The sequence below is a fragment of the Balaenoptera borealis genome (genome assembly GCF_965194805.1).
Source record: "Balaenoptera borealis genome assembly, chromosome: 7".
In the NCBI taxonomy this organism is placed as follows: domain Eukaryota; kingdom Metazoa; phylum Chordata; class Mammalia; order Artiodactyla; family Balaenopteridae; genus Balaenoptera; species Balaenoptera borealis.
Genome location: NC_138864.1, coordinates 124346206 through 124374029, shown reverse-complemented (window position 1 = coordinate 124374029; position 27824 = coordinate 124346206). Strand labels below are relative to the sequence as shown.

The window sequence follows — 27824 nt, the reverse complement described above, 5'->3', positions numbered from 1 at the left end:
ACCCCCGGCGGACCTGCCCCTCTGGCCCATGCTGTGGGGGGATAGCCACCAGGTGAGATAGTATCAGAAAAGGGCTGAAGGAGAGCCAGCAAAAGGACAGGGGAGCAAAGAGGCTTGTGTAGGGCAGAGCCGCTGCGGAACGAGGCAGTGCAGACAGTGGGGCAGCACGGTAAAGGCAGCCTTGGGGTTGGGCAGTGAGGTGAGGGTCAGGAAGACAACGGGAAGGTGGGTGCACAGGCCAGCGAGCACCGCAGGGTAACCACGGTTCAGGTGAAAAACCCAGGTTTAGAAAAACCAAAACAACTCTACCTACTGCCTGTCCTGTAGGTCAGGGAGCACCAGATGCACACCTGGTTCCTGCCTCTCTCGTAACTGCTCCTTCAATTAGGCACGGAGCTGAGAGGTAACACCCCTGCTCTGCCATTCTAGTCCCAGCTCTGCCATTAACTTGTGGAACAGACGTCTCGTTCCTTCTCTGGGCCCAAGTTTCTGCATGTGTAAAACAAGAGAGAAGGAGAGAGTCCCTGAGGGTCTTTGCAGTACCAGGATTTTAAGGACCTGTAGGCGCCCCCGGCAGCCAGGAGGCAGCCTGCAACCCCTGGAGGGAGGTGGAGCCGCTCGGAGCCACGGAGCAGCCAATCCAGTGCACTCTGATCCGTGACGTCAAGGGTCGCCGGACGGATTTCCCAGGGCCCCGGAGTGCGCACGCGCCGGAGTTCACAACTTTCCCACCCGCCGCCGGGAGCGAGGCGGCGGATGGCGGGGCCGAGAGGGTGCGAGGCGGCGGGGGCGGGGCCTGGGCGAGACAGACGGCGCGAAGCTCGCGAGGGCGTCGAGAGGGCCGCGGAGGTGAGCGGACCTTGATTCCCACCTGGCCTCACGGGCCTTGGGCTGACCGCCCCGTTTGGGCTGCCACGTGGGGGGCGCGGGGCGAGGATGGGACCGCCCGACGGGAGGGGCTGCGCCTGGAGCCCAGGCCCACAAACAGTGGGGGCCGACCGAGGCCTGGCCCCTCAGTTGTAGACGCTCCAGGCCGGGCCAGTCCCCACAGGCCCACCTCACAGGGGAAGTGGGCGCAGGCGAAGAGACAGGGGTGAGGAAGCGGCTTCTGGCCGGGCTTGTGGTCACGCGGGTTCCACTCACTGCTTGGGGCCTCCCCCGGGGAGCCCCGTCTTATCCCAGCTCTGGGTCCTGGGGAGAATGCCCCTCTGGCCATTCGTTTGTTTAGCAGAGGTTTGAGGGCCTCCTGTGGCCTGGGCGCCGGCGACACAAAGACCTGGCTCTCTGGTTCCCACTGGAAAGTTCACTCCAGTGGGGACAGAGACACTATGCAAACAGACGGGAAAGTATCAGAGGGATAAGCCCTTCGCAGAGGAATTCCTCGGCGATTGACCAAGAGTGACTGGGGGCTATTTCAGTTCAGGTGACGTGGGAGCCTCCTCCTTGAGTAGGTGACATTTAACCTGAGGCCCGAGTGACAAGGAGGAACCAGCCATGTGAGTGGTGTGGGGAAGAGAGGGGAGTGACATGAACTGATTTCTGTTTTGAAAGATGGCTCTGGCTTCGGAGTGGCTTGGGGGAGGGGAGGGGAAAGGAGGGATGGGGGGAGGGAGAATCAGAGACCAGTTAGGAGGCTACTGCAGCAGTCCGGGCAGAGATGGGAAAGCAGTAGGTGAGACTTGGGACTCTTTCTGGAGACTCATTGGGACTTGTTTTTTTGTTTTGTTTTTGTTTGTTGTTGTTGTTTTTATTTTTGGCCACACCGCGCGAGAATGCGGGATCTTAGTTCCTGGACCAGGGATGGAACCCCCCCCCAACCCCCCGCCACCTGCAGTGGAAGCACAGAGTCTTAACCACTGGACTGCCAGGGAAGTCCCTCAGTGGGACTTGTTGATAGAGTAGATGTGGGGGGCTGAAGGAAAGCATAATCCAGGATGACTCCCCTCCCCTTTTTCTTGGTGGAGCAAAACTGGATGGATGGTGGTGCTAATTACTAAAGTGGGGAAGAGGAGAAAAGGGCAGGCGGTGAGGGAATCAGAAGGTCTGTTTGGGAGATGTTAAGTTGGAGCTGCCTATTAGACATCTCAAAGAAGCTGTGTTACATGGTCATTTGGATCTATGAATTTGGCATTCAAGGATAAGGACAGGCCTGGGGATATAAATAGGGAGGAAATGCATGTGTTTGCATGTGAAAAATGTTTAAAACTCTGTCCCAAGAGAATCCTGACTCTCAAGGGGTTGACTTTCCTGAGAAAGTCCTGTTTGTGCATTTTGATGGAAATTCTAGTTCATTCCCATCCACGTCATTCATTTTGTGCTTGCTGAGCCCCATGTTTTAGGCACTAGCTATACAGCTATGAATGAGACCTGCTCCCACCCTCAGTGAATTTTCCATGTGGTCTGAGAAACAGGTGTGTGAATAACGAGTTCAAATACAAGGGGGCAATGAAGTGAATGCAAAAGACGTGTGGGAGCGGGAGCTGAGGGCCTGAGGGGGAAGACAAGGATGGGGCAGGGGCCTGGGAAGACTCCACAGAAGGCGGGGTGCCTCTCCAAAAGTGATTAGAAGGGGGAAGGATTTCTGACCATATCTGGAGAGCACTGGTTCCTTGCCAGATGCCTTTTTAAGGAGGGAGGGTGTAAGAGGAGAAAGGCAATGTGGAGTGGTCAATATGAGAGGCTGCTGCCCAACTTCACGCATTCTCCCCTTAGCAGGGCAGTGTTAGGAAGGTCCCTTCTGGGGTTAGACATCCAGACACTCTTACAAGCCAGGGAGCTTCCTCCTCAGCCTCCTGGCTGCGGCTCCCGGCGGGCCCAGAACCTCTCCCCGGTAATTGCTTTCCGTAATGTGTTTGCTCCAAACCAATTTCACGCCTCCGTGAGGACTCCGCCCTGCACTGGAGGCGCGGACCTCCCCACCACCAACCTACCCGCGTGTATCACGTGCGCACACACAATCGGCACACATTTAACACGATACACAGGGTTCAAGTACCTAGATACAACCACCATACATGAACCTACGCGTGTGCGTACTAGACTTGAAGACCCTCGTGTACAGTCCCCCTGCCCAACCAGTGCACTCACAGTTAAGTCCCCTGCAGCGCCCAGCGCTCTCGCCCTTGGACGGCTCACCTGGTGGTGTTCCTTTGCCCTCGGCGCGTCTCCTAGACTAACGCCAGGGGGCGCTGCAGTACTCCGCACCTCTTTCGAGGTGACGCAGTTGCGCGCTGCTGCCACCAGAGGGTACCCGCGGACAGAGCCCGACGTTCCCCACCGTAAGTGGACGCTGTCCCGCCAATGAGTGAGGCGAAGGTATATTTGGATTTGACGTAAGAATACTTCGTTCCTTCTGGCTGCTGGTTTCCAGTCTGTGAAGGGGAGACCAGATGATGGGGTCGACATAGGCGCAAGCAGAGAGGGTAGATTCGAAATAAAATTCCTCTGTAAGAGCATTTCCCCAGCTGGTGGAGTAGTGAGATGGGACAAGTCAGCACGTGGGCAGTTAAAGAAGCACTTTTAGCCTTCCATTTTAGACAGTGAGGGGAGGTGCTTACCTACATGGGCCCGTTCAGGGTTTCAGTAGGAGAACCGCAGAGTTTTCTTCTCAGTAAAGCAAGGAGCCAGCTCTGTTCAGGTTTGATAGTGACAGCTTCTGTCCTTGGTACTGATGGGAGAGTAAGAAGCAGTTTTTGGAGAGCCACTGATTTGGGGAACTTCCATAATTGACCACCCTGATGTTCTTTGTCCATTTAGTGCAGGAAGAACTCATCTGGAAGGTTATTTCCTCATATTCACTTGATCCTTGCACTGGCTTTCTGACAGGGCAGAGTAGCTATTAATTGCTCTCTCTCTCATGGATGGAGAAGTTAAGTCAAAAAGGGACCAAGGTCACGTGGCCCAGAGAGGGGTTAGAACAGGAACTTAACTTCAGGTCTTTTTACTCCAGCCAAGGCTCTTTTCCTTTTACCATGCAGCCTCAGTTCCACGGTCCATGAAAGGGCAGGGAAAGGAAATGGGCTGCTTCAGTTGCCACTATGTATGTGAGGATTTTATTCTAGTTTAGCTACTGAATGTCAAGGACTGGGCAGAAGTCACACTTCATGACCCCAGCATGGCAAGGGAACAGATCGAGGATAAAAGTGGATTATAAAGTACAGTATCTAACAAACACACACCACACCAGGGCAATACAAAGTCCCCGAGGTCTCACGTGCCTCATTTCAGAGTTGGTGGCCCACTGGGATTTGTTGGCAACAAGCTTTAAGCCTGTACTCTCTGTGCCAGCTTGAGCAGGGAATTCCACTTTACTGAGTATAGTTCTGGGCAATAAGCTCTTGGCTTGAACTGGGTGACATACATCTTCAAGATCAGAGGGTCTTTAACCTTGAGTCCTTGGCAATGCATGATCCATTCTATCCCACCAAAGAGTGACAGGCCTATTAAAGTGGCCTTTTACTGGGGGGACTAGTGGGAGGGAGATGTTTCAATATATATCCTTTTGAGCTTTTGGAATTTTGTACTAGGTGATTTTATTACCTATGCAAAAAGTGAATGCAGTTGCTTTAAAAATGGCTCTTCCTTCAGCTTTATTTGATTGGTGGTGTTACTGCTCATACAGCTTTAATTTCGGTGATTGTGGCCCAAAGTTCCCTTGGTAACTTTTCAAGCCAATAAACCTCTGTTATGTACCCAACACTGTAAAGCCATCACACCAAGTACTGACCTCTCACTTTTTAAGTACAGTACACTTTTTTAAAAATTTGTTTATTATTATTTTGGCTGTGTTGGGTCTTCATTGCTGCGCGCGGGCTTTCTCTAGTTGCGGCAAGCGGGGGCTACTCTTGGTTGTGGTGCGTGAGTTTCTCACTGCGGTGGCTTCTCTTGTTGCGGAGTACGGGCTCTAGGTGCGCAGGCTTCAACAGTTGTGGCACGCGGGCTTCAGTAGTTGTGGCGCACAGGCTTAGTTGCTGCGCGGCATGTGAGATCTTCCCGGACCAGGGCTCAAACCGCAGGGCTCGAACCCATGTCCCCTGCATTGGCAGGCAGATTCTTAACCACCGTGCCACCAGGAGAGTCCCTACCATACACTTTTGAAGTCTGGTCTTCCATACTGGTACTGTGCAATGCTTGGTTAGTTTTACAAAGGGTTCTGAAGAATATCTTTAGGAGGATGGACAAGGATTATCGTAGTACTTTAGGATTCTGTTCCCAGACCTGAGTTAGGGCACCTCTTCTTTCTCCCTGGAGCCATCTTCCCACCAGACTTGTCTCTCGGAAGCTTCACTGAGTTCAGTGTAGAGCCCAAGATGGATCAGGACCGCACGGAAACCACCCTCTTCTCCCTGTACCGCTCTGATGCCCTGTCAGTCAAGCATGAACCAAGAAGGTTTCCTTCTAGCGTCCCACCCTCTTCTGTCCCACTCTGGTGACAGGGTTTTTCAGGGTGCTGACTTTAATACATCAGCCTGACATGAGCGGTGTTCATAGGCCAACACAACACTCCTGATGTGAACAGAGGTCACTGAGATGCAGAGTTCCCACTTGCCCCACTCTCTCTTGGAACGCTGAGACTCTGGTGTAGGTTTTCCTCCTCACCTAAACCAAATAACTTCTTCTGTTTAGATTGCCTCTTCCTAAACTTGCCTGGCTTTGCTACTATTAATTTCAACTTGCTTGGCTCTCCCTGGCCCCACCTGAGTAACAGTTTCCCAGTGACCAGATGACCCTCATTTAGCTGGCCAGGCTTGCTCTGTGTCCTGAAGCTCCGGTCACTCTTCTTCTGTTGACTTGCCTGTCTTAAGTCTTTCTTGCCCACTGACCTGAGGCTGCTATCAAGCAAAAGTGCCCATGACTTTTGCCTCCAGATTGACAAGTCTACTTCTGGGAATCAGGAGGAGGGGGAGGGTAAAAGGCGCCGCCATTTCTGTGTCGGAGAATGGGGGAGGTGAGCGGAGTCATCTGCAATTAGCGGCTAATTAGCGCTGCTGACCCTTGGGGCTCATCAGCGCTCCTGGGGCCAGCCCCCAGCAATCAGCCAGGGCAGGTCGAGAGTGTCAGGCCCGGGAATGAATAGGGCTCATCAGCGGCGCTGGAGTCGGGGAGCCAATCAGGGAAATTAATAGCGGAAGAGAGGGAGAGAGAGCGAGGGAGAGAGACCGAGATAGACAGACAGACAGAGATACAGATTTAGGCGAGAAATGAGGGGGGGGGGGCGATAGAATAAAGCGGATGGGATAGGGAGTGAGAAATAGGAATAATCCGACAGGAATAGGGATAGAAACGAGGGCAGGAAAGGGTGGGAGGAAGGAAAAGAATGTAAAGGATGGGAGGAAGATGGAGGGAGAAGGGTGAGAGGAATGGTAAGTACTTGACTTACAGTGAGGGCACTCGAGGAAATTACCCGCAGAGGCCAGAGCGAGGGACTCAGGGAGTGCGCGACGGAGGGGGAGTGAGGAAAAGCCAGTGCCAAGAGGGACCAGGGGGAGAGTGTGAACGCGGGCTGCCGAGGAGGAAAAGGGTCCGAGCCGAGGGGCCCGCGGAGGAGCGCGCCCCCTGCCGTCCCCGCCTCGCCGCCCCGGGGGCCGCCGAGGTCCCGTCCGCCCGCCGCGCCTTGCTCTCGGGCCCGCCCTGTCGTCCGCCCCAGGGGCCGGGGAGGGGGCGTCGGGGGCGGGGGACCACGCTGGGGGACTGGCCCGGAGTCCGACGGAGGGCGGCGGCCCGGGGCGGGGGGCTCTGTGGTCCGGCCGCGCCCTCGCTGCGCTCTCCGCGCTGGCCGCCCCGCGCTCGGTCCGCGCCGGGCCCAGAGCTGGGTGGGCAGAGTGGGGGGGCGGGCCGGCTGGAGGGAGGGGCGCCGGCCCAGCAGCTGCCGCTGCCTTCTCGTCGGCCGCAAACTTTCACAAAGCGGCGTGTCCGGCCTCATCAATCTCCATTAATAATAGTTGGTTGGGCTGCGGGGGGCGGGCGGGGGTCCCGGGCCGGCCGTCCGGGCCGCTGGGAACGGGTTCTGCGGAGGGAGCGGGAGCCGGGCGCGGCGGCTGCGGGCGGAGGGAGGAAGTGAAGCGTAATTTGAGGAAGATGGATGAGTCCGGAGGGCGACACCCCCAGCCCTCCCGCTCGCCCGCCCCCTCCCTCCTTATGAGAGAGAGAGGGAGCGCGGCGCCGGAGCCACACTGCGCCGAGCCCGCGCCCCGCCGCCACCTCGGCCCGGGAGCCGGGGAGCGAGCCCTGCGTGTCCGCGTGGGGCGCCCGAGCCGCGGGGCGCCCGGCGGCGCCCGGAGGGGAGCGCCCTGGGGCGACCGCAGCTCCGGGCACGATGCAGAGAGCCGGAGGCGGGGGCGCCCCCGGGGGCAGCGGCGGGAGCGGCGGCGGCGGCGGCGGGGGCCCGGGCACTGCCTTCTCCATCGACTCCCTGATCGGGCCGCCGCCGCCGCGCTCCGGCCACTTGCTCTACACCGGCTACCCCATGTTCATGCCCTACCGGCCCCTCGTGCTGCCGCAGGCTCTGGCCCCCGCGCCGCTGCCCGCCGGCCTCCCGCCCCTCGCCCCGCTAGCCTCCTTTGCCGGCCGCCTGACCAACACCTTCTGCGCGGGGCTGGGCCAGGCCGTGCCCTCGATGGTGGCGCTGACCACCGCGCTGCCCAGCTTCGCGGAGCCGCCCGACGCCTTCTACGGGCCCCCGGAGCTCGCTGCCGCTGCCGCCGCCGCCGCCGCCACTGCCACCCGAAACAACCCCGAGCCGGGCGGCCGACGCCCGGAGGGCGGGCTGGAAGCCGAAGAGCTGCTGCCCGCCCGGGAGAAAGTGGCAGACCCCGCACCGCCCCCGCCTCTGCACTTCGCAGAGACTTTCCCAAGTCTGCCGGGTAAGTGCCGGGCGACCAGGGCGCCGGGCGGGAGGCTCGTTCACCTGGAAGCCCCAGGCAGCCGCCTGCTCGGAGTCTCGGCACCTGCCTGGAGCCCTGGAATCCCAGACCCCCAGATGGCGGGTTCTGCAGAGCCACTTCCAATTCCGCTCCCAACGCGGCTCCTCTAGATCCCAGGACCGCCGCCCCGCTGTGTCTCCAGAGTGCCTGCAGCCTCGCCAGAGACTTGCCGGTGCTCCCGCCAGAGTAGTGCCTTTCCTCCCAGCAGTCTAGTCCTCCAGCCTCACCCTGCGTCTCCTTTTCAGAATCCCTTCATTTTTCTCCTCTGCTGGGAATAGAGAAGCTGCCAGTGTGGGATTCCTGGGGACACCAGCAAGACCCCTGGGTGAGGGTACAGTGGGGCAGCTGTCAGTTCATTAAGGGCTTCTGGAGAGACGATTGTACTGACCCCGAATGGGCTCTGTGAACGCAGGGGCAAAGGGAGGGTCTTAAAGTGGTGCTGACGGTGAGGATGACCTGTCTTTCTCTTACACTTGTAGAGGTCACTTCTTTATTGGCGGATTTAGAGCTAAGCCTTGAAGAACCAAGTAGGGGTCCTAAGGGAACATTAGCTAGCAGGAGGCCTAGCACTGCTGGACCAAGGTTGACTGGGAGGCCAAGGGAGAGGCTACAGGCTGGGCTGAGTTGGGTGTGGCCCAAAGGCCTGGAGTCCAGAATCCAGCTAAGATTCTGGCACCAGTGAGATTCAGCTAAGAGATATTCAGGAATCCTGGATCCTCCAGAGGAGGATTCCGTCTCAATAGAGGCAAGGTGTATTCAAACCGAACCCTGTTGCGAATCAATCTAAACAGGCGTCCCTGTTGATCCTTAACCTCCAGAAGCTGGAAAAGCTTTCCGCTATTCAAGGGCAGATTCAGGTGTGCTGAGATCCAAAGCTTACGCAATTGGGTGGGTGGGCCCTATTTAAGAAGAACGGGCTGCGTGCAAGTGTGGCGATCCTGAAGCTTGAAGTTCTTTAGCCTCAGGATGAACCTGCCTCTGCTTAGCCAGGTTAGCAGGTGGAAGTGACCCAGGAGGCCTGGGGGCTGACGTTAGTGGAGACAAGGAGGAGAGCCAAGAGCCCTTTTGTCCTTCGCCAGGAGAGAGCAATTCCTGAGGATAGGTTCCTGGCCCCTTCCTTGAAGTTGTCCAAAGGGCTAATACCTCTTCCAGACCCCAAGGGCTGCTGTAGAGTCTGCCTTCCTCTTCTTTGCCCCTCTAGCCCTGGGCATTTTGGCTTTGGGGATTCAGCTGTTGTTGTTTTTTGTACCTGGTTGGACCAGGCGGAACCAGTGGCTGAAGTCTAAGCAGCATCTCCTGAGGAGGACCCAAAGGAAATGATAGAGCAGCAACTGGAAGGTGGGAGGAGATGTCCACAAGATAAAAGGGGCCAGAGCGGGGGGGAAAGGGGAGCAGCCGGCAGGAGGATGGGACGAGGAAAGGATCAATGGGAGTTTTCGAATAGGGTCGTCCTAAGGCAGAAAAGAGAGCAAGGCAGGCGTCAGAGGGATGGCTTTGGAGGCAGTAGGAGAACCAGACACCTGAGGAAGAGATGAGCTGAGGGGGAGGAGAGAGGAAGACACCCCAGTGGAGGGGAGCTGGGGGGATTATCCCCAGACCGTGGGAGAACAAGCAACGTGTCCTACTCTTTCAGGTTCCCCTCAGTTCTTATTTTGACCCATTTGTATAATGGGGGCTCTTTTCTGAAGCAGATAGAATATTGTCAGTAAAACCAGACATTAAGAGAGAGAGAGAGAGAGAGAGGGAAAAGAATAAACAGAGAAGAACAGAAGAGAAATATTGAGGAATAGAATAGAGGAAAGGGTGAACAAATGAGCTATATACCCAGATTATCCAAAGAGCATATGAGAAAGGAGAGGGCCACCTATTGGAAGAGACATGTGCAAGGGATTTCTAGCGTTGGCTACACGAAAAGGGAACAATATTTCTGGAACAGAAGTGTGTGTGTATGTGAAAGAGTTCTGTCTTGAGAGGATTAGGAAGGAACTAAACAAATATACTAGTAGGAAAGAAGGGAAAGTTTCAACACTAGGAGTAATTTTTTTAAAAAGGTTTTTCAATACTGGGAGTGATAAGAAACTGGAATTTATATATATAGAATGATGAAGGAAAGACCTTCATCACCTGAAGGGAATATTGGAAGCAATAAAGAGATTGTTCTTTGTCCTTGGAGTGAAGACAAGGAATTTCTTTGCTAAGAACTATGGGAAGGAGACCTTACAGAGGAAGAATTCTGAGAGGTGCTGGAGTGAAGGCAATCATTCATTGGGAAGAGATACACATAAAGGGTTTACAGTGGGGCTTGCGGGGCCGAGCAGTAAGGAGAGGTTTCAGAAGGAACATTCAAAGGGGATAATGAGTGGGAGGTCTTCTCTGTGACCGCATCTTCTTATCCGTCTCAGTGCAGACTCTCTCAACCCTTCCTCGCCACTCCCGTCCACCTTCCCAGTCTTGATTTTTCCCTAACATAGTCGAGAAAAGAAATGGCAATTCCAAAAATGTTAGACATCGCATCAGTTTGGGGAGTGATGACGCATGCTGAAAGTGGTGGGAAAACAAACACTCCATTTGGGGAATTGTATTAGAGTATTTAGCATGAAGTAAGAGAGTTCTCGGATTGAATAAAGGGGTTGAAACGTCAACATAGTAGAGTTTGGAGAAGGAATGACTTTTTTTTTTTAACTTTTTATTTATCTATTTATTTTTATTTTTGGCTGTGTTGGGTCTTCGTTCCTGTGGGCGGGCTTTCTCCAGTTGTGGCAAGCGGGGGCCGCTCTTCATCGCGGTGCGCGGGCCTCTCACTATCACAGCCTCTCTCGTTGCGGAGCACAGGCTCCAGACGCGCAGGCTCAGTAGTTGTGGCTCACAGGCCTAGTTGCTCCGCGGCATGTGGGATCTTCCCGGACCAGGGCTCGAACCCGTGTCCCCTGCATTGGTAGGCAGATTCTCAACCACTGCGCCACCAGGGAAGCCCAGGAACGACATTTTTAAAATGACAGGGGAAGAATTGCTGTCCTAGTTTGAATGGGTGACATGGGTCTGAAATTATTAATTTACATTTGTCTAGGGTTTTAGAATTACTAGCCCTTTTAATGAAATTATAGTGAAGATAGGCCAATTTGGAGAATGGTGAGCAAAGTTCGTTTTGTCGGGAATTAGAAGGACTATTTCTAAAAATTTTTCTGCGAGTTGAGACAGATAGCACCCTACTAGAACTGATGAAGAAGAAAAGAGAACTTTATTATGATTAGATGGCAGGGGTAGAAGCTATATTAGCAGGGAAAAAGAAATACTGTGTACAGAAATAATGGGGTAGAAAAGGTATTGAGAATGGTATACGGAAAATAATTCTAGGTTTGACGTGTGGGAGCAGTGGGGGTAGCTGGGAGAGGTGTCCTAGGAGGAGTGATAACAGAGAATTTTGAATTAGTAGGGAAGATTTAAAAGTATGAATCAACAGAAGCGCCCAGAGTAGTGCTGTCTAGCAAGTCATTTATGTAATTAAAATAATTTTATCAGCCACAGTCAAATAGTAAAATGAAACAGGTGAAACTAACTTTTTTTTTCTTAACCCCACATTTGTTTATTTTTTATTTATTTTTGGCTGTGTTGGGTCTTCGTTTCTGTGCGAGGGTTTTCTCTAGTTGTGGCAAGCGGGGGCCACTCTTCATTGCTGTGCGTGGGCCTCTCACTATCGCGGCCTCTCTTGTTGTGGACCACAGGCTCCAGACGCGCAGGCTCAGTAGTTGTGGCTCACGGGCCCAGTTGCTCCGTGGCATGTGGGATCTTCCCAGACCAGGGCTCGAACCCGTGTCCCCTGCATTAGCAGGCAGACTCCCAACCACTGCGCCACCAGGGAAGCCCGAAACTAACTTTATAGTATATTTTATTTAACCCAGCGTGTCCAAAATATTATTTCAGCATTAATCAATATAAAAACTTTCATGAGATGTTTTATATCCTCTTTTCATACTAAGTCTGAAACCCAGCGTGTATCTTACACATTCAGCACATCTCAATTCAAACTAGCTATGTTTCAGGTGGTCCGTAGCCACATGTGGACCATGTTCAACATATCAGATCGAGAGAGTTTTAAGGACAGTCATGTGAAAGTGATGAGGGAAAAGGAGCTTTGAAATGGGTGGATAGTGAAATCCTTGATGTATTAGGAATACGGAGAGAAGAGAGCAGTAAGCCCCAAATGACAGGAAAAAAGAGAATTCTGCCTTGAATGGGACGGGGAGAGGTGATCTTATGTGTGAAGGTGTGTGTGAGCTCTGACAGTTATCAAAGCTAACTTAAGGATGTGGTGTGAATACACATCACAGAGAGGATGGGTGAAGAGGTGCTGTGTGCTGGGGAATGATGAAAAGAGCTGGCCGTTTGGAGAAATGCAGGAGAAAACTTTAAATTGCAGGTGTCTAGAGCAGTGATTCATTCAGGGAGAAAAGGGTTGGATTGCCTGAAAACAAATAGTTAAGAGGTGAGGGATGGTGGACACTCCATATGTAATTGTTGGACTGACGGTACAAATCCAGTGAGAGATTGATATGAAAGATAATGCCAGTACTGAGCATGGTGAAGAAAAGAACATTTGTGGTTGAGATGGTATAGAAAAGAGAACATGATGGGACAAAACTGGGAGGTGGCAGTGTAGTGAACATTATATTTTAAAACTAAACCGAAAAAGATATGCTAATTTCTGAATAGAGATTGGCAATAATAATGGAAATCATGCAAGGAAGACTAGGGAAACTTCCTGGGAGCATGATATCTGAATGCTGATTGCTGTAAGTCAAGCACCTGGTTATAGCTAGCGAACATTGTAGATGACCATCAATTTCTGAATAGGTATCCATTATGACTGTCAAGATATATTTACTGATGAGAGAAAAACAGGAAGGGATAATGTGACATGGAATCAGAGACTTCTGTTGTTAGAAACAGGATGGAGATTTTTCTTGGGAGTGATGGAGAGCGTGTTTTCCTAGAAATTTTGAGGAAGAGCATACAGGGAGAGTGATTGCTCCATTGACATTTATAGAAAGGCAAATGTTGCATTAACTTAATGTGATTGAAGGAACGTCTATTTAGGAGTCGTGACACATGGGTTCAGGTCTCAACTTTGTCAATCATTAGCTGTACAACTTTGGCAAGCCACTTAGTTCAATTCAGAGAACGTTTATTGTGTGTCTGTTATGGCCTTAGTATTGTTTAAAACACTACAGGAGATTCAAAGTCTTATAACTTCTCTAGGCTTCAGTCTCCTCACCTGTAACATAAAAGTTTTAGTTCAGATAATTTTTAATGTTCCTTTCAGTTTCATAGAATTAAAGCTTATTTTTCTAGACTCAGTGTTTAGTCGGGCTGTTAACACAGACTCCATGGACCTCCTGTGAGGAGATCTGTTAATTATGGGTGGGAAAAAAATTACATCTTTATTTCTACTAACTTCTCACTAAAATTTGGCACTTCCTGTAATTATGAAGGTAGGCCGAAAACCTTGGTAGTTTCCCCAGTACCTGAGATTTTTGTCACCAATAGAAATCACAGATATTTTCATAGAAATTTACAATCTTTGGTGACATCTTGTTGTTTGATGATTTAGTAAAGAAACATAAATTATTCTCAAATGCATTTAAAATATTTGATAACTGGATTTTATGTAATTGGCTTCTAATATAATCCTGTGTGCTTTACGTTATGCACCTAAAAGCATTATTCCAAGAAGGGGTTCACAGGCTTTGTCAGGCTGCCAAAGAGACCCTGGTTGAGAGAGAGAGATCTCAGAAATGACAGCGGAAAATGTTATTGGAGGATTGTAATGCGATCCTGAGATGCCTTGTGCCGTAGTGAAGGTAGCACTTGGGAGGGTTGGAAGACAGAGGGGTCTCTGCTGTGACAAATGCAACTATGGAGATACAGATTCTAGATGGTTAGGAGCATAATTCTTAGACTCAGAGTGATGGGCATGAATAGTCTGTACTGGGAATAACGGGAGAGAGGCAGTAATTGGAATAATGAGGGGGAAATGTTTTTGGAAAACATTGGAAAGAAGGAGGAACATAATATTCTAAGCAAAGTGCTTTGCATTGACAGTAATGTTACTCTCAGTGCAATACAATAGGGAGCTATAGGCAAGGGTTTTGCCTTGGAAATAACGGGGAAAGAAGGATCTTTGCAGTGAAACGGATTGGGAATTAGGAAACAGCAATGAGAGAAGCAGTGGGGTAGATGTACAAAAAGAGAGAAGCTTAAATAGGAACGATGAGAAGGAAAGAGTTCGCTGGGGGAGAACTTTTACCTAGAGGGGATGGGAAATGCCCCAGGCCGGGGTCGGACAGAGGAAACCCCTCATCTGAAACAGTGAAAAGGACAGAGCGCTGTATGCCCGTGGTGGTGCCCATGGCTGTGATGGTGATAAAGGAGGTCTGGATTAGGAGTGGTAGAGAAGAGGTTGGGGTTTTTCATTGGCCATACGATCATGCTGGGAGAAAGTTACAGCTTAGAGTAATGTGGAAGAAGTTTTGACGTGCTGATTGGGAGAGTGCTAGGGAAAAGAGATGCTTGAATTTGGTGTGATAGAAGAGTGACCTTCACGAGTTGAATTAAGTGGTAGTAGGAAGAGACAGCACTGTATGTCAGGTAGTCATGAGGCAGTGCCTTCATCCCCTTCCCGTCATGGAAGGGAAAGGAATACTCTTCTAGTGATGAAATGAAAAGTCTGTATTAGAAGCAAATGCGACCGGGGGTGGGGGGGGGGAAGGCTGGGGGGTGGGTCGTGGAGCGCGGGGGCTGCCGGGACTAACAGAGACCGGGGTTATGAGGAGAAAGCACTGGGGGTAATGGGAGATGGATTTCTTGACTGTGAATTATGGAGGAAGTGGTATTAAAGTAGAAGTACTGGGTAACCTGGAACTCTGTATTGGAAGCAATGGGAAGAGAAGTGACGCAGCCGTGTACTAGGAGGGAGGAAGATGAAACTATCCCAAGAGCGAAGGGAAGAAGCACTTTGTGCTGGAATAGGTGATAACTGTCCTATAAATTATGCACAGATACTGGGAGTATGGAACTGATTGGTCTTGGCCAAATCACACCTCTGTGTGTCCCAGCTTCCTCATCAGTAAAATTAGGGGTTTGAATTAGGTGATCTCTAAGGTCGCTCCAGCTCTACAATTCTGTTTTTATCTGTAAGGATACTTTTATTAATGAATTGTTCCCTTAAAAAAAAAAAAAGCCATCCTGAGCAAAGGGATTGGGAGAAGAGATTCTGTACTTCTCAGTGCTGAGTTATCGGGGTCACTGACGAGGAGGCGCCTGGGATGCCTACATCTTGAGATGAAATCAGGGCTGGGCTTTAGGATGGAAAAGGCTTCATCATCTGGGATCCGGATGGTGTTACCTGAGCTCTGGCCGTTCACAGCCATCATACTGAATGAGAGAAACATTTGATAAAGGTGGGGGTAGGTCTTATCTAGGCCAAAGAGATTGGGGATCGATTGTGACCAAGTTGACGTGGTGAAGAAGGAAGCAGTGCCCAAAAAGAAGAGTTGTGCTGTGAAATCAGTTCCTGGTCTTCTGTATTATTTCTCCATCTGGTACAGAAGTTATGATAGGGTGATGGTGGGTTTCAGTCTCCTTTTCATTCAGTGATAACAGAGAGATGTGGTGTTGCCCAGAGGAACGAACACAGGCTTTGGATGCAGATCTAGGCACCACCCTTTTTGTGATCTAGAGCAAAATACTAACCTCTGCAGTCTCCGTTTTCTCACCAGTAAAATAAGGGCAACAGTTCTTACCTCACAGAGTTAAGGATTAAATGAGAAGATCTTTGTCCAGCATCCTAAAGTAATAGGTATGCAAGAAATTATGTGTTGTCCATGTACTGGAAATGGATGGGAATTAAGCCTTCCTGGGAATTAAGTTGGGAAAGACCTCTTTACCAGGAGTTGTGATGGGCGGCACTGTCTGTACTGAAAAGGACGAATTAGAAATAGCCCTGTATTCCGAGAACTGGTTGTATGGGGCTTGCCAGGAGAGAACATTGCATGAACCTAATATGGGTAGATTTCGAGTTTTGTCTTTAGCTCTTCCTCCCTCTTTTCAGTTTTCCTGTCTCACGTTTTGGTGAGACACTCTCTGTGGACATAGCTGCCCAAAGCCCTTCTGTGTCCCTCTGGGGCCTGTTCTTCCTTTCTCTCTGTTAAGACAAACATAAAACCCAAAACAAGCAAACAAACAAACAAAAAAACACCTCTCCTTTTTTCTTCATCAGAATTCCTATTCCCTCATATATCTGATCTCAGCTTAGTGTCAGGAGCAAGCTATTGGATTAAAGTAATTCACACTGGATGGCTTATGGAGATTTTTTAAAGTCCAAATACAGTTCAGACTTGTGAAATTTTAGGTGGCATTATTATGAATAATTTGAGGGATGACCTGGGTTTCTTTTTGGAAGAATTATTTTGGATGGGATTGGTGTGGGAGTGAGGTGGAGAGGCTTACCTTCCCTGGAGTCATGCGCGTATTGTCACTTCTAGTTAGAGCAGTGTCTGCAGTCAGAACTCTTTGGGTTGCTTGTGACAGTAGCTCAGCTCTAATTTAAGCTAAAATGGACATTTATTGATTCACGTGGATCCAAAAATGCAAACAGTGTCGTTAGGTCTTTTTTTCTTGCTCTCAGTCTGGCTCCTGTCTCTTGTCTTTGCCTCATTTTCTCCTGATGAGAGGAAGGGGAGGGCACAAGCGTAAGCAACGCTAAGTTTTTATAATCCCAGATCGGGACCCCGGTGAGTTCTAGCACATGTAAAATCCTAGGACAACTGATTCACTAGCCCGAGTCAAGTCCCCAGAGAGACCGGATGTGCGGATTGGTCAGCTCCAGGTCACCTTCCTTGTGGTCGTGAAGGTGGAGAAATGCAGTTGACAGCCCCACTCTACTGGGCAGTTGATGGGGAGCAGTGGCCAGAGGAAGGGGGTGCCATTCGTGAACAGGAGGGGTAAGGGGTGCTGGGCAGACAAAAACAAACCCTAAACAGATGTCTATCAACCAGAAAAAAAGAAAAGAATGTGCCTTTAACTCCCTTTCAGCATTAGGGAGGAAAACCTTCTCGCTGGCTAGATAAGCAGTGCTAAGAGTGCTGGACACTGGGAGTGAGGCTCCGAGAGGGTTCTGGAATGGGGAAGGCAGGCAGAGATGCAGGTGGGGGGAAAGCGTCTGTTCCTCAGTGAGGCTGACTCCTGGGCAAGGAAGAGCTGTCCTTGAGGGATGAGAGAGGCACACCAGAAGCTAGAGAAAAATTGGTATTAAAACAAAACTGTTTCCATAAATGGGCAGTATTATTCTTTAAATGAGAAAATACATTTCTAAATAAAAGAAATGGTGACTGGTAAGATTACATCATACAAACCAATAATGATGGAAAAAACAGCAGAAAGATTTGGAGGGAATTTTGTCTTGGGAATGATGGGAAAAATAGCCTGTGAAAGGACAAAGGTGGAGTTTGGTGAGTGAGGCCTCTTCCGTGGCGATTTTAAGAATCTTCTCTGCGAAAGGGAAGGGAAGATGTTGATGATGAGGCTGGAGCTCTGGGTGATACGTGAATGGGATGAGGTCTGAACTAAAACTGGGTTTCATAGGAAGGCTATTTATCTGGTGAGGCATCTGGGGAGGACTTTTACTTCAAGTGGAGGGGAAGAGAAGATATTTTACTGGAAAGGATAGAAAGAGCACTGATTGGAGGTTTAGGAGACCAGGATTCTAGACCTGGCTCTGTGCCTAGCTGTGTGCCTGGGGAAAATCATTTCATCTTTTTTCTTTTAATTTTTTAAAATTTTTGGCTGTTTTGGGTCTTCGTTGCCGTGCGTGGGCTTTCTCTAGTTGCGGCGAGCGGGGGCTACTCTTCGTTGCGGTGCGTGGGCTTCTCATTGCGGTGGCTTCTCTTGTTGTGGAGCACGGGCTCTAGGTGCGCGGGCTTCAGTATTGTGGCTCGCGGGCTCTAGAGTGCAGGCTCAGCAGTTGTGGCTTACGGGCTTAGTTGCTCCGTGGCATGTGGGATCTTCCCAGACCGCGGCTTGAACCCGTGTCCCCTGCATTGGCAGGCAGATTCCTTTTATTTATTTATTTATTTATTTATTTTTAGCTGTATTGGGTCTTCATTGCTATGTGCGGGCTTTCTCTAGTTGCGGTGAGCGGGGGCTACTCTTCGTTGCGGTGCGCGGGCTTCTCATTGTGGTGGCATCTCTTGTTGCGGAGCACAGGCTCTAGGCGTGCGGGCTTCAGTAGTTGTGGCATGTGGGCTCAGTAGTTGTGGCACGCGGGCTCTAGAGCGCAGACTCAGTAGTTGTGGCGCACGGGCTTAGTTGCTCCGCGGCATGTGGGATCTTCCCGGACCAGGGCTCGAACCGGTGTCTCCTGCATTGGCAGGCGGATTCTTAACCACTGTGCCACCAGGGAAGCCCCATTTCATCTTTTTGAAACTCAGTTTTTTCATCTGAAAATAAGGTTACTAACCTCCCATTACTACTACTAATAGGTCAGCTGTACTTCAGTGAGTTGCTCAAAGATGAAAGAATAAGTGTGAAAGTGCTTGGGAAAGTTAAAGGTCATACAAGGGTGCTCTTGGCAATGATGATGTTAATACGCCATGAAAGGAGCTCTGAGCTTGGGGCGGTGGGGAAGTCGCCATGGACTTGTCGTGAAGGTGGGAGTGATGTAGAGGAAGTTCTCATGTCGATTTGGAGTAAAGAATGATGAAGAGTCATGGGGAAATGGGAGAGAGAGAAAGTGAGTGTTCCTTCTTGTACCTAAAATTATAGGAAGGAGTAGTAGCATAACGTGGGCATGAAATTAATGAGGATGAATGAAAAACACATGGAAAGTGAGCTGGTTGCCATCAAGGACGGGAGGAAGTACCGTCTCCAAAAGGAACAAAGAAATAATTACGTCCTGGGCATGTTGATGCAATGAGGGTGGTGGCAATCATGCCTCTTTTTTGAGGGGTGACCTGGGTTTTTATCCCACTTTTTGACCCCACCCAAATTGATTCTGTATTCAGGAAGCTGGGTAGTTGTCCGGAGAGTGGTTTGGGGCGTGTGAGGGTAGTGGCTCTTTAAATGGAGGGAAGAGAAGTCAGAACCGAGTGTAATGGGGGAGAGACTTCTCCTCAGTGCGTAGTAAAGACTGGGTTTTATGTCAGCTGGACCACAGCAGGCTGCGTGAGGGCCGAATGGCACAGGGACTCTGTGTAAAGTGGTTCTCCAGTCCTGGGGGTGGTTTCCGCTCCACTCCCCAGGCCCAGCATCCTTGGTGACCTCAGCCGCAGACTCCCTCTCTAGGTGGTACGAGTCTGGTGCTATTTGTTCTTTCTACTGGAGAATACCTACCACGGATTCTTTTGCCCTTGATTTCTTCCCCAGTCTGACCTGACTCGTTACCAAGTTAGGGCTTCTCTTCCTCTCAGAAGGAAGGCCCCTTGCAAGGGCGCCCCTGGAGTCTGCGTGCTGCCCTCTGGGGTGGAATAATGCCCCTGGAGTGGACTCTACAAGTAATCATGGTTCGAACCCTGCGATGTCTGCTTCTTAGGATAATAGCATCTACCAGGAGAACTCTGGATGTTTCCTAATAATCAGTCTGCTTCAGTGTCATTTCCCCTAGATAGATACCAAAGTCTTTTCACAGACTGTAGACTTACCCACAGGGAACAAGCTAAAAACAATGTATTCTTTTTGTTTTCTTTTCTTTTTTATTGGGGTATAGTTGATTTACAATGTTGTGTTAGTTTCAGGTGTACAGCAAAGTGATTTAGTTATACATATACATATATCTATTCTTTTTCAGATTCTTTTCTCATATAGGTTATTACAGAGTACTGAGTAAAGTTCCCTGTGCTATACAGTAGGTCCTTACTGATTATCTATTTTGTATGTAAAACAATGTACTCTTATATTACCAATAATGTCATTTTCATACACAAAGGACAGAACCTCTCTGTTTGGCCTACCTACCTACCTACTACCTAGCACAGTAAAATTGTTTCCAATTAAACATTTTTCCTTTTGCTAGAATTTTTCTCATCAGAATCATTATTTCCCATTGAAAATTTTCTACGTCTTGTTTTGTTGATCAAGTTTTTTTGTTCACGTCAACCAACTATAGCATCTGCAGTTAGAAATGTACTTTTATGGACATTATATCTACCAGGTCCAATTATTCTAAATCAAAGTTTGCAAATAGAAATTTTATCAACAAGATGTGCTTCTGTCAAGTTTTAGCCAAAACCATTTTTCTAGGTGCCATCTTTGTTTTGAGTATATTTACTATTAGTATTCATTATGAATTGGATAAAAGAAAAGAGTTTGCATTTATTTTTTAGCTCATTCATGAGAAAACAGTAAAGCTGTTTCAGGATCGCTATATTGTAAAGGGTCGAACTGCCGTATTGCTCGTCCAAGCCTTCCGAATACGTTTCCATCACGTTGGGTCTTGCATTCTAAAGTGCTCCATCTGTCGGTGGAGCAGAGAACAAACAGCAGGGCTCCAGATGCATCACTGTTTAGGGTGGAAAAATGTCGGGCGTGTTGGGTTTTTTTTCAAAAGCTTTTTACTCTCTTCCCCCCATGCCCCGATTTTTTTCTGTTTTCTCCCTAATTTTCAGCCCTTTCAGGTTCTCTTACTCATCATCTACTTCTTCTGCCGCTATGTCTGCCCCACCCCCTGCCGCTTCGTGCCCCAGTTCTCCTCCTCCTGCTGTGCCTTTCCTTCTCCCTCCTCCTCAGCCTCACTCACTGTCCCAGACCCTCTCCTCTGGGAGCGTCGCTGTGTTTTCCCCTCTCGGTTGCTTTCTTCTATTTCCCCACCCCCGCCTCCTTAGAAGAGTTGCTTATCAGAGCCCTCAATGTCATGATTCTAAAGGCTCAGGGAGACACTCTTGTCCCTGCCACTCAGGATCCCACCAGGATCAAGTAACCAAGAGAGGTTGTGAACCTGTGCTTTTTATATGGCTTTAAAAGCGGCACTGGGGGTGGCCCACTCATGTGGGCTTGATTTTATGGAATCTGTCTGAAGACAGAGGGATGGACGGTTTGATCTCAGGAGGGCCCTGCCAGATCAGGAACCTGGGAACCTCATCTCAGTCATCATCAGTTTAGATTTATTGGACACCCCCTGGGTGCTTGGAGCTGTGCTAAATGATTTCATCCTTCAAGCCCTGAAATCCAGTTTCTGCCTTTTTAGCAGCTGTTTGAAATATTGTAATATTGGGCTGAGTTTTAACAAGCTTTTGTTATTCTTTCTGTTACTGTTTACTGCAAACCATGTTTTAAAAATCAGAACTTAAAAGTTAGAGGATTTAGTAATGATGTTGGGGGTTGTTCTTGATTTCCTTTAGCATAAGATCCTATAGATTCCTACCACATATGGGTTCCTCTACAGCGAATGTGAGATCAGAGGGCACACTGAAAAGTGGGTAGAATAATGTTCTTGGAGAGAATGTCTTACGCCCGGAGCTGGGGTGAGGGAGCAGGGTTGTAGGGAATATTTTAGGTGAGGCTTGAGAAAGGAGGGACAGAGATGGAGAGTGAGAAAGTGCTTGGGAATAGTTTCTTTCATTCAGTCAACAAATATTTATGCAGTGCCTACTCTGTGCAGGTAACTTTCTAGATGCTGGGGATACAGCCATAAATAATAAATAAATAAATAAATAAATAAAAATGGTTACCTTCATGGAGCTTATGTTCTAATAGGAAGAGACAGCCAATAAAATAAGTTAATAAAGTTAGTGACACATACTGTAGCAACAAGTAAAGCAGAGAAGGGAGATCGGGAGTATTGGGAGTTTTAATTTTAAAAAGGATGATCAGAGAAGGTCTCACTGATAAAGACCTGAAGGACACAGGGAATGAGTCAGTGCAAAAATCTAGGTGAAGAATATAGTATTTCAAACAGAAGAATAATTGGGGCAGGGGCGGGGGGAGGGGCAGAAGCAGGAGAAAATGCTGATGAACCGGGTAAGAGACGAGGGTGACTCGGGCTAGTTGGACACAGAGGAGGTGGTGAGAAGTCGGGCTGGGGGTATTTTAGAGGCAGCAGCACTAGCGAGATTTGCTGATGGGTTGGGCATGGGCGGTGAGAGAGAGTGAAGGTCTGGTTTGAACAACAGGGAAGATGGAGTTACCATTAACCGAGATGGGAAAGACGGGGGTTCAGATGGGGAAGAACTGGCTCAGGAGAAGTCTCAGGAGTTCAGTTTGGGACACGTTACGCTTGAGTTCTGGGGAAGAGGAAAATGGTGTGGGAAAGAGCCCTTAATGACATGAAAGGGGAACCCAAGGATTTGAATCTTGCAGAAATTAAACAGATTTTGGCTAGATAAGGAAGAAAGCCTGGGGTGGTGGGAGGTGAGCATCATGAGGGGTACGTCACCTATGGACAGTGGATGGATCTCTTGACAGCTCACAGAGCTGGGTGCTGGTGGAGCTTGGGGGGGCTGTTAGCGAACGAAGCCCACCTGCCGGTGGCAGCAGCGAGCAGGGACAGCGTCGGAAGTCTGGGTGAGGCTAAACTAGGGTGTGCCACGTGGGTTTTGCAAAGGTCAGATAAAGCATGAAGCCCTCCAAGAAGAGGCAGGGGCTCAGGCATAAAGATACCCCTGGGGTGTGAGATGAGAACACTGACTGAGATGGAGGTGGGTGATCTGGGCAGGGGCTGAATTCTGGCCTCTAAGGAAAATAATGCAAATGTGGTTCCTGAGGAAAAGGAACAGGTGTGGATTGCATCCGTGAGGGGAAAGGACAACTCTGGGATCGGGGAAGGGAACTGAAAGTGACTGGGCTGGTCCTGGAGGCCCTGAGAAGTTTTTGCAGGGGGGCAGGCAGATGGCAGGGGTTAGAGAGGAGCGCCAGCCAAGCTCTGAGCGGTGGGAAGCCGTCCAGCCGCGCACACACATGCACAGCCCCATTCTCTTATAAAGCATTTCACTGTTGCCCCAAGTCACTTAGCTCTGGGTTATAGTCTCAACCTCAGAGTGTGCTTAGGAGTGTACACGTGACATGTGGTGATGTGTATAGGTACACCGCCACGTCTACAAAGTCCTCCCCGCTTTACACAGTGAGCTCCACTGGTAAGGACCTGACTGTTCAGTTTACGGATTACCTGTTTTCTTTTGTTCTCTTTTCTACTGGTTGGTTTTCTTTTGACTTTTTGTTGCTCCACTGTTTATTGGTCCTTTGGGCAGAAAACAAGGGAGTTTGTAAAACTCAAACACTGAAAACATTCGTAATGCATTATTTGCAGTTCTGACAAAAATGTCAATAGATAAGAAGATTAAAACCAATGGCTGAATTAAATTTTAGAATTATGTATGGATTAAAATGTTTATATGCCTGTGATTACAAATAATCAGTAGTCTACTGAGTCAGCATTTCTTTCTCCATTTTCCTCTCTGTGTCTTCCCTTGCTGAACTTCTGTTTCTTCCTCCTTTTCCTATACTCCTTCCGGTTCTCTCACTGACACCAAGCTCAGGGTCCTCAGGATTCTGAACTTGGGCAGAAAGCAGCCGTTTGTGCTTCTCAGCAACCTTGGCTGGGAAAGAGGGAGGGTGGAAAAGAGATGATGTCTTTTTAAAGTTAAGGAGAAGGATTGAAAGGGTCCTGGAGGGCTAAGTAATTGGAAGAAAAATCTGGCCACCGATGAGGTGGCGTGTGGCAGGGCAGGCGCCCTGTTCTGGGCTGGATGGTCTGGCTAAGGAGAATTGGGAAGGTGGGTACGGAAACCTCCTGACTCGCAGGTGCTTGGGTAACACTTCTTGGACCCCGATTGCGGCAGGGGGAGGGACTCAGATGACCCTGAAGTTTCCATCTGGAAATGAGATTCTGAGATTCCAGGACTTCCCTGGTGGTCCAGTGGTTAAGACTCTGCACTTCCAACGTAGGGGGCGCAGGTTCGATTCCTGGTCGGGGAACTAAGATCCCACATGGCGTGCGGTGGTGCAGCCAAAAGGTTAAAAAAAAAAAAAAAAGATTCCGGATTTAGGGAAGAGGGAAGGAAGGGAGACAGAATAGAGGTGAGCACATATCTCTTCCCACTAGGCCAGCGAGGAGTCCTAGGAGAATAGCAAAGGCTGCAGCTGTGGTCTCCCCCTCTCTCCTGCAAAAGTGAATTCTCCGACGTCGCTCACTCCTGCCTCTAGCCACTGAAAGGACCCTAAGCCAGGTTCCCCACTGCTTCACTCCGACCTGCGGCTGCGTGGTCGGGGTCTGGAGGGGTGGTCAGTGACTGGAAAGCCCTCAGTGTGGGTCTGGAGAGGGCCGGCAGGCAGCGGGTAGGGGAAGCGAGGTTGCAGGGGTGGGGGGTTGAGGTGTCACAGTCCTGGGGACGGTGCTCTTTTGATCCATGCCTGTTGCCTCCCCCACTTTGCGGAGTGAAGTCTGTGCTGGTTAATACCTTTCTTCCCATCTCTTTGTCTTCCTGAACCTCTTCCCACCCCCGACCCCGGATGTCTCCCCTCCCGCCCCGTCTCATCCCCTCCACGTCTGTCTCTCCTCCTGCTGTCGTGCTGTCCACGCCTGGCCACGGTTCCACGTGCCGCCTCCAACCTGTCTGCCTTCTCCTCGCCTCTCCCCCCCATCCGTTGGCTCTCGCTCCCCACAGCAGAGGGGAAGGTGTACAGCTCAGATGAGGAGAAGCTCGAGGCGCCGGCGGGAGACCCAGCAGGCAGCGAGCAGGAGGAAGAGGGCTCGGGCGGTGACAGCGAGGACGACGGCTTCCTGGACAGTTCTGCAGGGGGCCCCGGGGCACTCCTGGGACCCAAACCGAAGCTAACGGGAAGCCTGGGGACTGGAGCTGAGGAGGGGGCACCGGCGGCGGCGGCGGCAGCGGCGGGAGTCACGGCTCCTGGGGGCAAAAGCCGGCGGCGCCGCACAGCCTTTACCAGCGAGCAGCTTTTGGAGCTGGAGAAGGAGTTTCATTGCAAGAAATACCTGAGCTTGACCGAGCGCTCCCAGATCGCCCACGCCCTCAAGCTCAGTGAGGTGCAGGTCAAGATCTGGTTTCAGAATCGGCGGGCCAAGTGGAAGCGCATCAAAGCTGGCAATGTGAGCAGCCGTTCTGGGGAGCCTGTAAGAAACCCCAAGATTGTCGTGCCCATACCCGTGCACGTCAACAGGTTCGCTGTGCGGAGCCAGCACCAACAGATAGAGCAGGGCGCCCGGCCCTGAGGGGCTCCCGGGGGCTTCCTGAGCCTGCTCTGAGACTGGGCTAGGCTTCTGCGGACCAGAGGGGCTCCCGCTGTGACTCTGCCCTCGGACGGGGCTCAGTCGGCAGCTAACGTAGCTCTAGGGGGGCTCTCCTGGCACTTGGCCCTGAGCCACTCCAGAGACCCCCCAGGACTGGGGCTTCAGGGCTAAAGGGGCTTAGGTTCTTCCCGTCGAGGAGCTGCTGGGACTGAGGTGGACCCCTAGGGCTTGGAAGGTTCCTGGCTAATGCCCTGGAATCGCTTCTGACGGGGATGGAAGGAAGCCAGGGTGAGACCTAGCCAAGCTGATGACAGCTCCTTATTTATTTTGTGTGAAGTTTGTATATATGGAGCTCTCTGCCTCTGTCTGTCTGCACCCCTGAGAGGGATTGGGGAGCTTGTGTGTGTCCTCCATCCTCAGCCAGTCTGGTTCCATCTCACTGCCCCAGGGTGGGTACCGCCTCGCCTGTCTATAGTACAGAACGCGCAAAGAAGCGAAGTGGAACTGTCACTAGCCCCTTAGAAACCCTTCAGCACTCACTGTCTCTTTCATGTAATCTACCTCCACTAACGTCCTTTCCCGCCGCAGGTGCTGCCCACCGTTCACGCCTCCAGCTCTCATGCTTCTAACGCGGCACCTCTTTTCTCTTTACCATTAAACAGGCAAGCTTCTGCACCTCTGCTTTCTGCTCTTTGGAAGAGTTTGCAGACTTCAGGGTAGAGGATTCACTCCCTTTTGTATTCTGAGGGGAAATGAAGTACTTGAGCCTAGATGGGGTGTGTCTGGCCGTGTCTAAGTAGGTGGAGGTCATCAGTCGTGTGAGGGACGGGCCGGCCGGGGGCTCACCCCCATCGCCTGGGCGCCCGTTAACGAATCCTTTCCTGTGTAGAGGGCGTGGCAGCTTATTAGTCCATCTCTGCTCTCTTCGATATTCCAGACATCAGGGCCTGGAGTAAAAAGACCCACTTCTAGGGCTCTGTTTTAACAGCATTAATTGTGGTCTCCCCCCCACCCCCGTTGCACCGTTTACGAAGCTTGGGATCCCAAGTCCTCTTCTGTTATAAAATGAGGTTGGTTGAGAGGGCCCACTGCGGCGCGGCGCGGACGAGGCAGGAATGTACCTGGCGGTTCTGGAAGGGGGTGTGCTGTGGCAGAGGCTCGGGGGTTGGCATTCTGTGAGCAGATTAAGGAACAGCGTTAATGGTGGACGAAGGAAACACACAGACGTGAGGCTTCAGGGGCACTTGCAAGAAACAGAGTAGGCCTAGAGGGAAACGAGACAAGCTGGCGCTGTCTGCCGTTCCCCCGCCTTCACAGACGGGCTACCGTCCTGTACCGGCTGTGGCGTCAAGCCGCACGGGCATCGGGGACGGAGCTACCACAGAAGCCAGCTGAAGTTGGTATCATGGGCAACGGGGCTTCCTGGGAAGAAACAGGACCTGCGTTGATTTGGGAGGAGAGGTGGAGTAGAACAGAAAAAAAAAATCGGCTGTGAGTGAGGCAAGGTCAGAGAGGGGAGGGAAGCGCAGCTCAGTCCAGCCCCCGGCCGGCTTCCTCACCTGCGTCAGAGGGCATGTCGCTGCTGATTCCTGGTTTGCAAGCCAGCCGCTGTCTAGTTGCTCACGTCTATTGCCTGCCTCTTCCAGTGAGACTGAGACAGCCCTTCCCTGGCAGCTCTTTCCTCCTAGCTGGTTCTGGCAACCAAACGGAACGCAGCCTGGAGCTGTGACTGGTCACGAGCAATGGTGGCACGGTGCCCTGGCTGGGACACACACAGCCAGGGTCCTCTCTATCTTTTGGCTAAATTCCGGCAAGGCTGGAGAATCAGGCTGAAAAAATGTAGCCCAGACCAGCCCCATTCCTGATCTAGATCAAGGCTGTCTGCTACCTTTGACTCACCCACATGGGGAACCTACAGGGTGAGATTCTTTTCAGGAGAGAAGCCAGGCAGAGGTCGAGGATCCCAGGAGCGGTTGTCATCTTGCTGTCAGGAATCCGTGTCCGCAGGTCGAGCAAGGGCTGGAGCGGAGGCCCTCTGGCTCTGCCCCCAGGGAGGGGAAGTGGGAGGCGGGGAGGAGAACTAGCAAGACCAAGGCCTTGATCTGCCCTTTTTTCCTGCATTTACCTCTGAAGCCTCCTAAACTATACCAGGCAGCATTCAGCCACCCAAGGGGCTTCTTTTCCTTGGGGAACCTGGAGGTGATTATTGCTAGTATTTTCTGAGCCTAGGAACCCAGTCTCACACACACCCATGGTCCTGTCTCTATTCTGCCCTTAACCTTGTTTAAGGCTCTTCTCAGCCTGGCAAAAGGGGCTGTGGACCAAGACAGTAAAATCTGGTTTCCTCTCTGAATAGCTTTACTTGGTTAATTTCCCTACACATGGGCAAGGGCCGTGCAGAGCGCCAGCCCACCACACCCAATGTACAAGGGCCACCAGCAGAGCAGCTCCCGGAACCGGGCAGCAACAGGCTCCCTAGGGAGTGGGGACCCTAACTTAGCAGTTCTCACCCTTCAAGAACAGGTACAGAGGGGTTTCTCCCAGATTTTCTTTCTAGAATAACTAAGGGATAGTCCGAGGGAAAAGCAGAAGCTCTGGATTCTGCCTCCAGTTTGGCAAGGGGTTGGTGGGAGTCAAGGGGGCTGTTCTGCCATCGGTGACCTACCCCC

General features: G+C 50.9%; 1 protein-coding gene across 4 annotated transcripts; it reads left to right on the top strand.

The window, feature by feature from the left end:
- Nucleotides 1–764: 764 nt before the first annotated feature.
- GBX1 (gastrulation brain homeobox 1) lies at nucleotides 765–27508 on the top strand. Of its 4 annotated transcripts, none has more exons than XR_014246706.1 (3): nucleotides 765–849; nucleotides 1419–1496; nucleotides 24572–24696. XR_014246706.1 is itself a non-coding variant. In XM_082399129.1 (2 exons), exons 1-2 carry the CDS (start codon nucleotides 7316–7318, stop codon nucleotides 25135–25137), a joined length of 1113 nt encoding a protein of 370 aa, XP_082255255.1. In that variant the 5' UTR covers nucleotides 7301–7315; the 3' UTR covers nucleotides 25138–27508. The 4 variants fall into 4 exon arrangements, 1 of the variants encoding a protein (XP_082255255.1); XR_014246707.1 differs by having other exon boundaries at nucleotides 767–849; nucleotides 1424–1496; XM_082399129.1 differs by lacking the exons at nucleotides 765–849; nucleotides 1419–1496 and adding an exon at nucleotides 7301–7862 and having other exon boundaries at nucleotides 24572–27508.
- Nucleotides 27509–27824: the final 316 nt, after the last annotated feature.

Bases quoted from the DNA above. Each gene is read 5' to 3' on its own strand.
- GBX1 (XM_082399129.1), top strand. From the start codon at position 7,316: ATGCAGAGAGCCGGAGGCGGGGGCGCCCCCGGGGGCAGCGGCGGGAGC. The intron at 7,863-24,571 runs GTAAGTGCCGGG...CGCTCCCCACAG, and splicing joins GACTTTCCCAAGTCTGCCGG to CAGAGGGGAAGGTGTACAGC.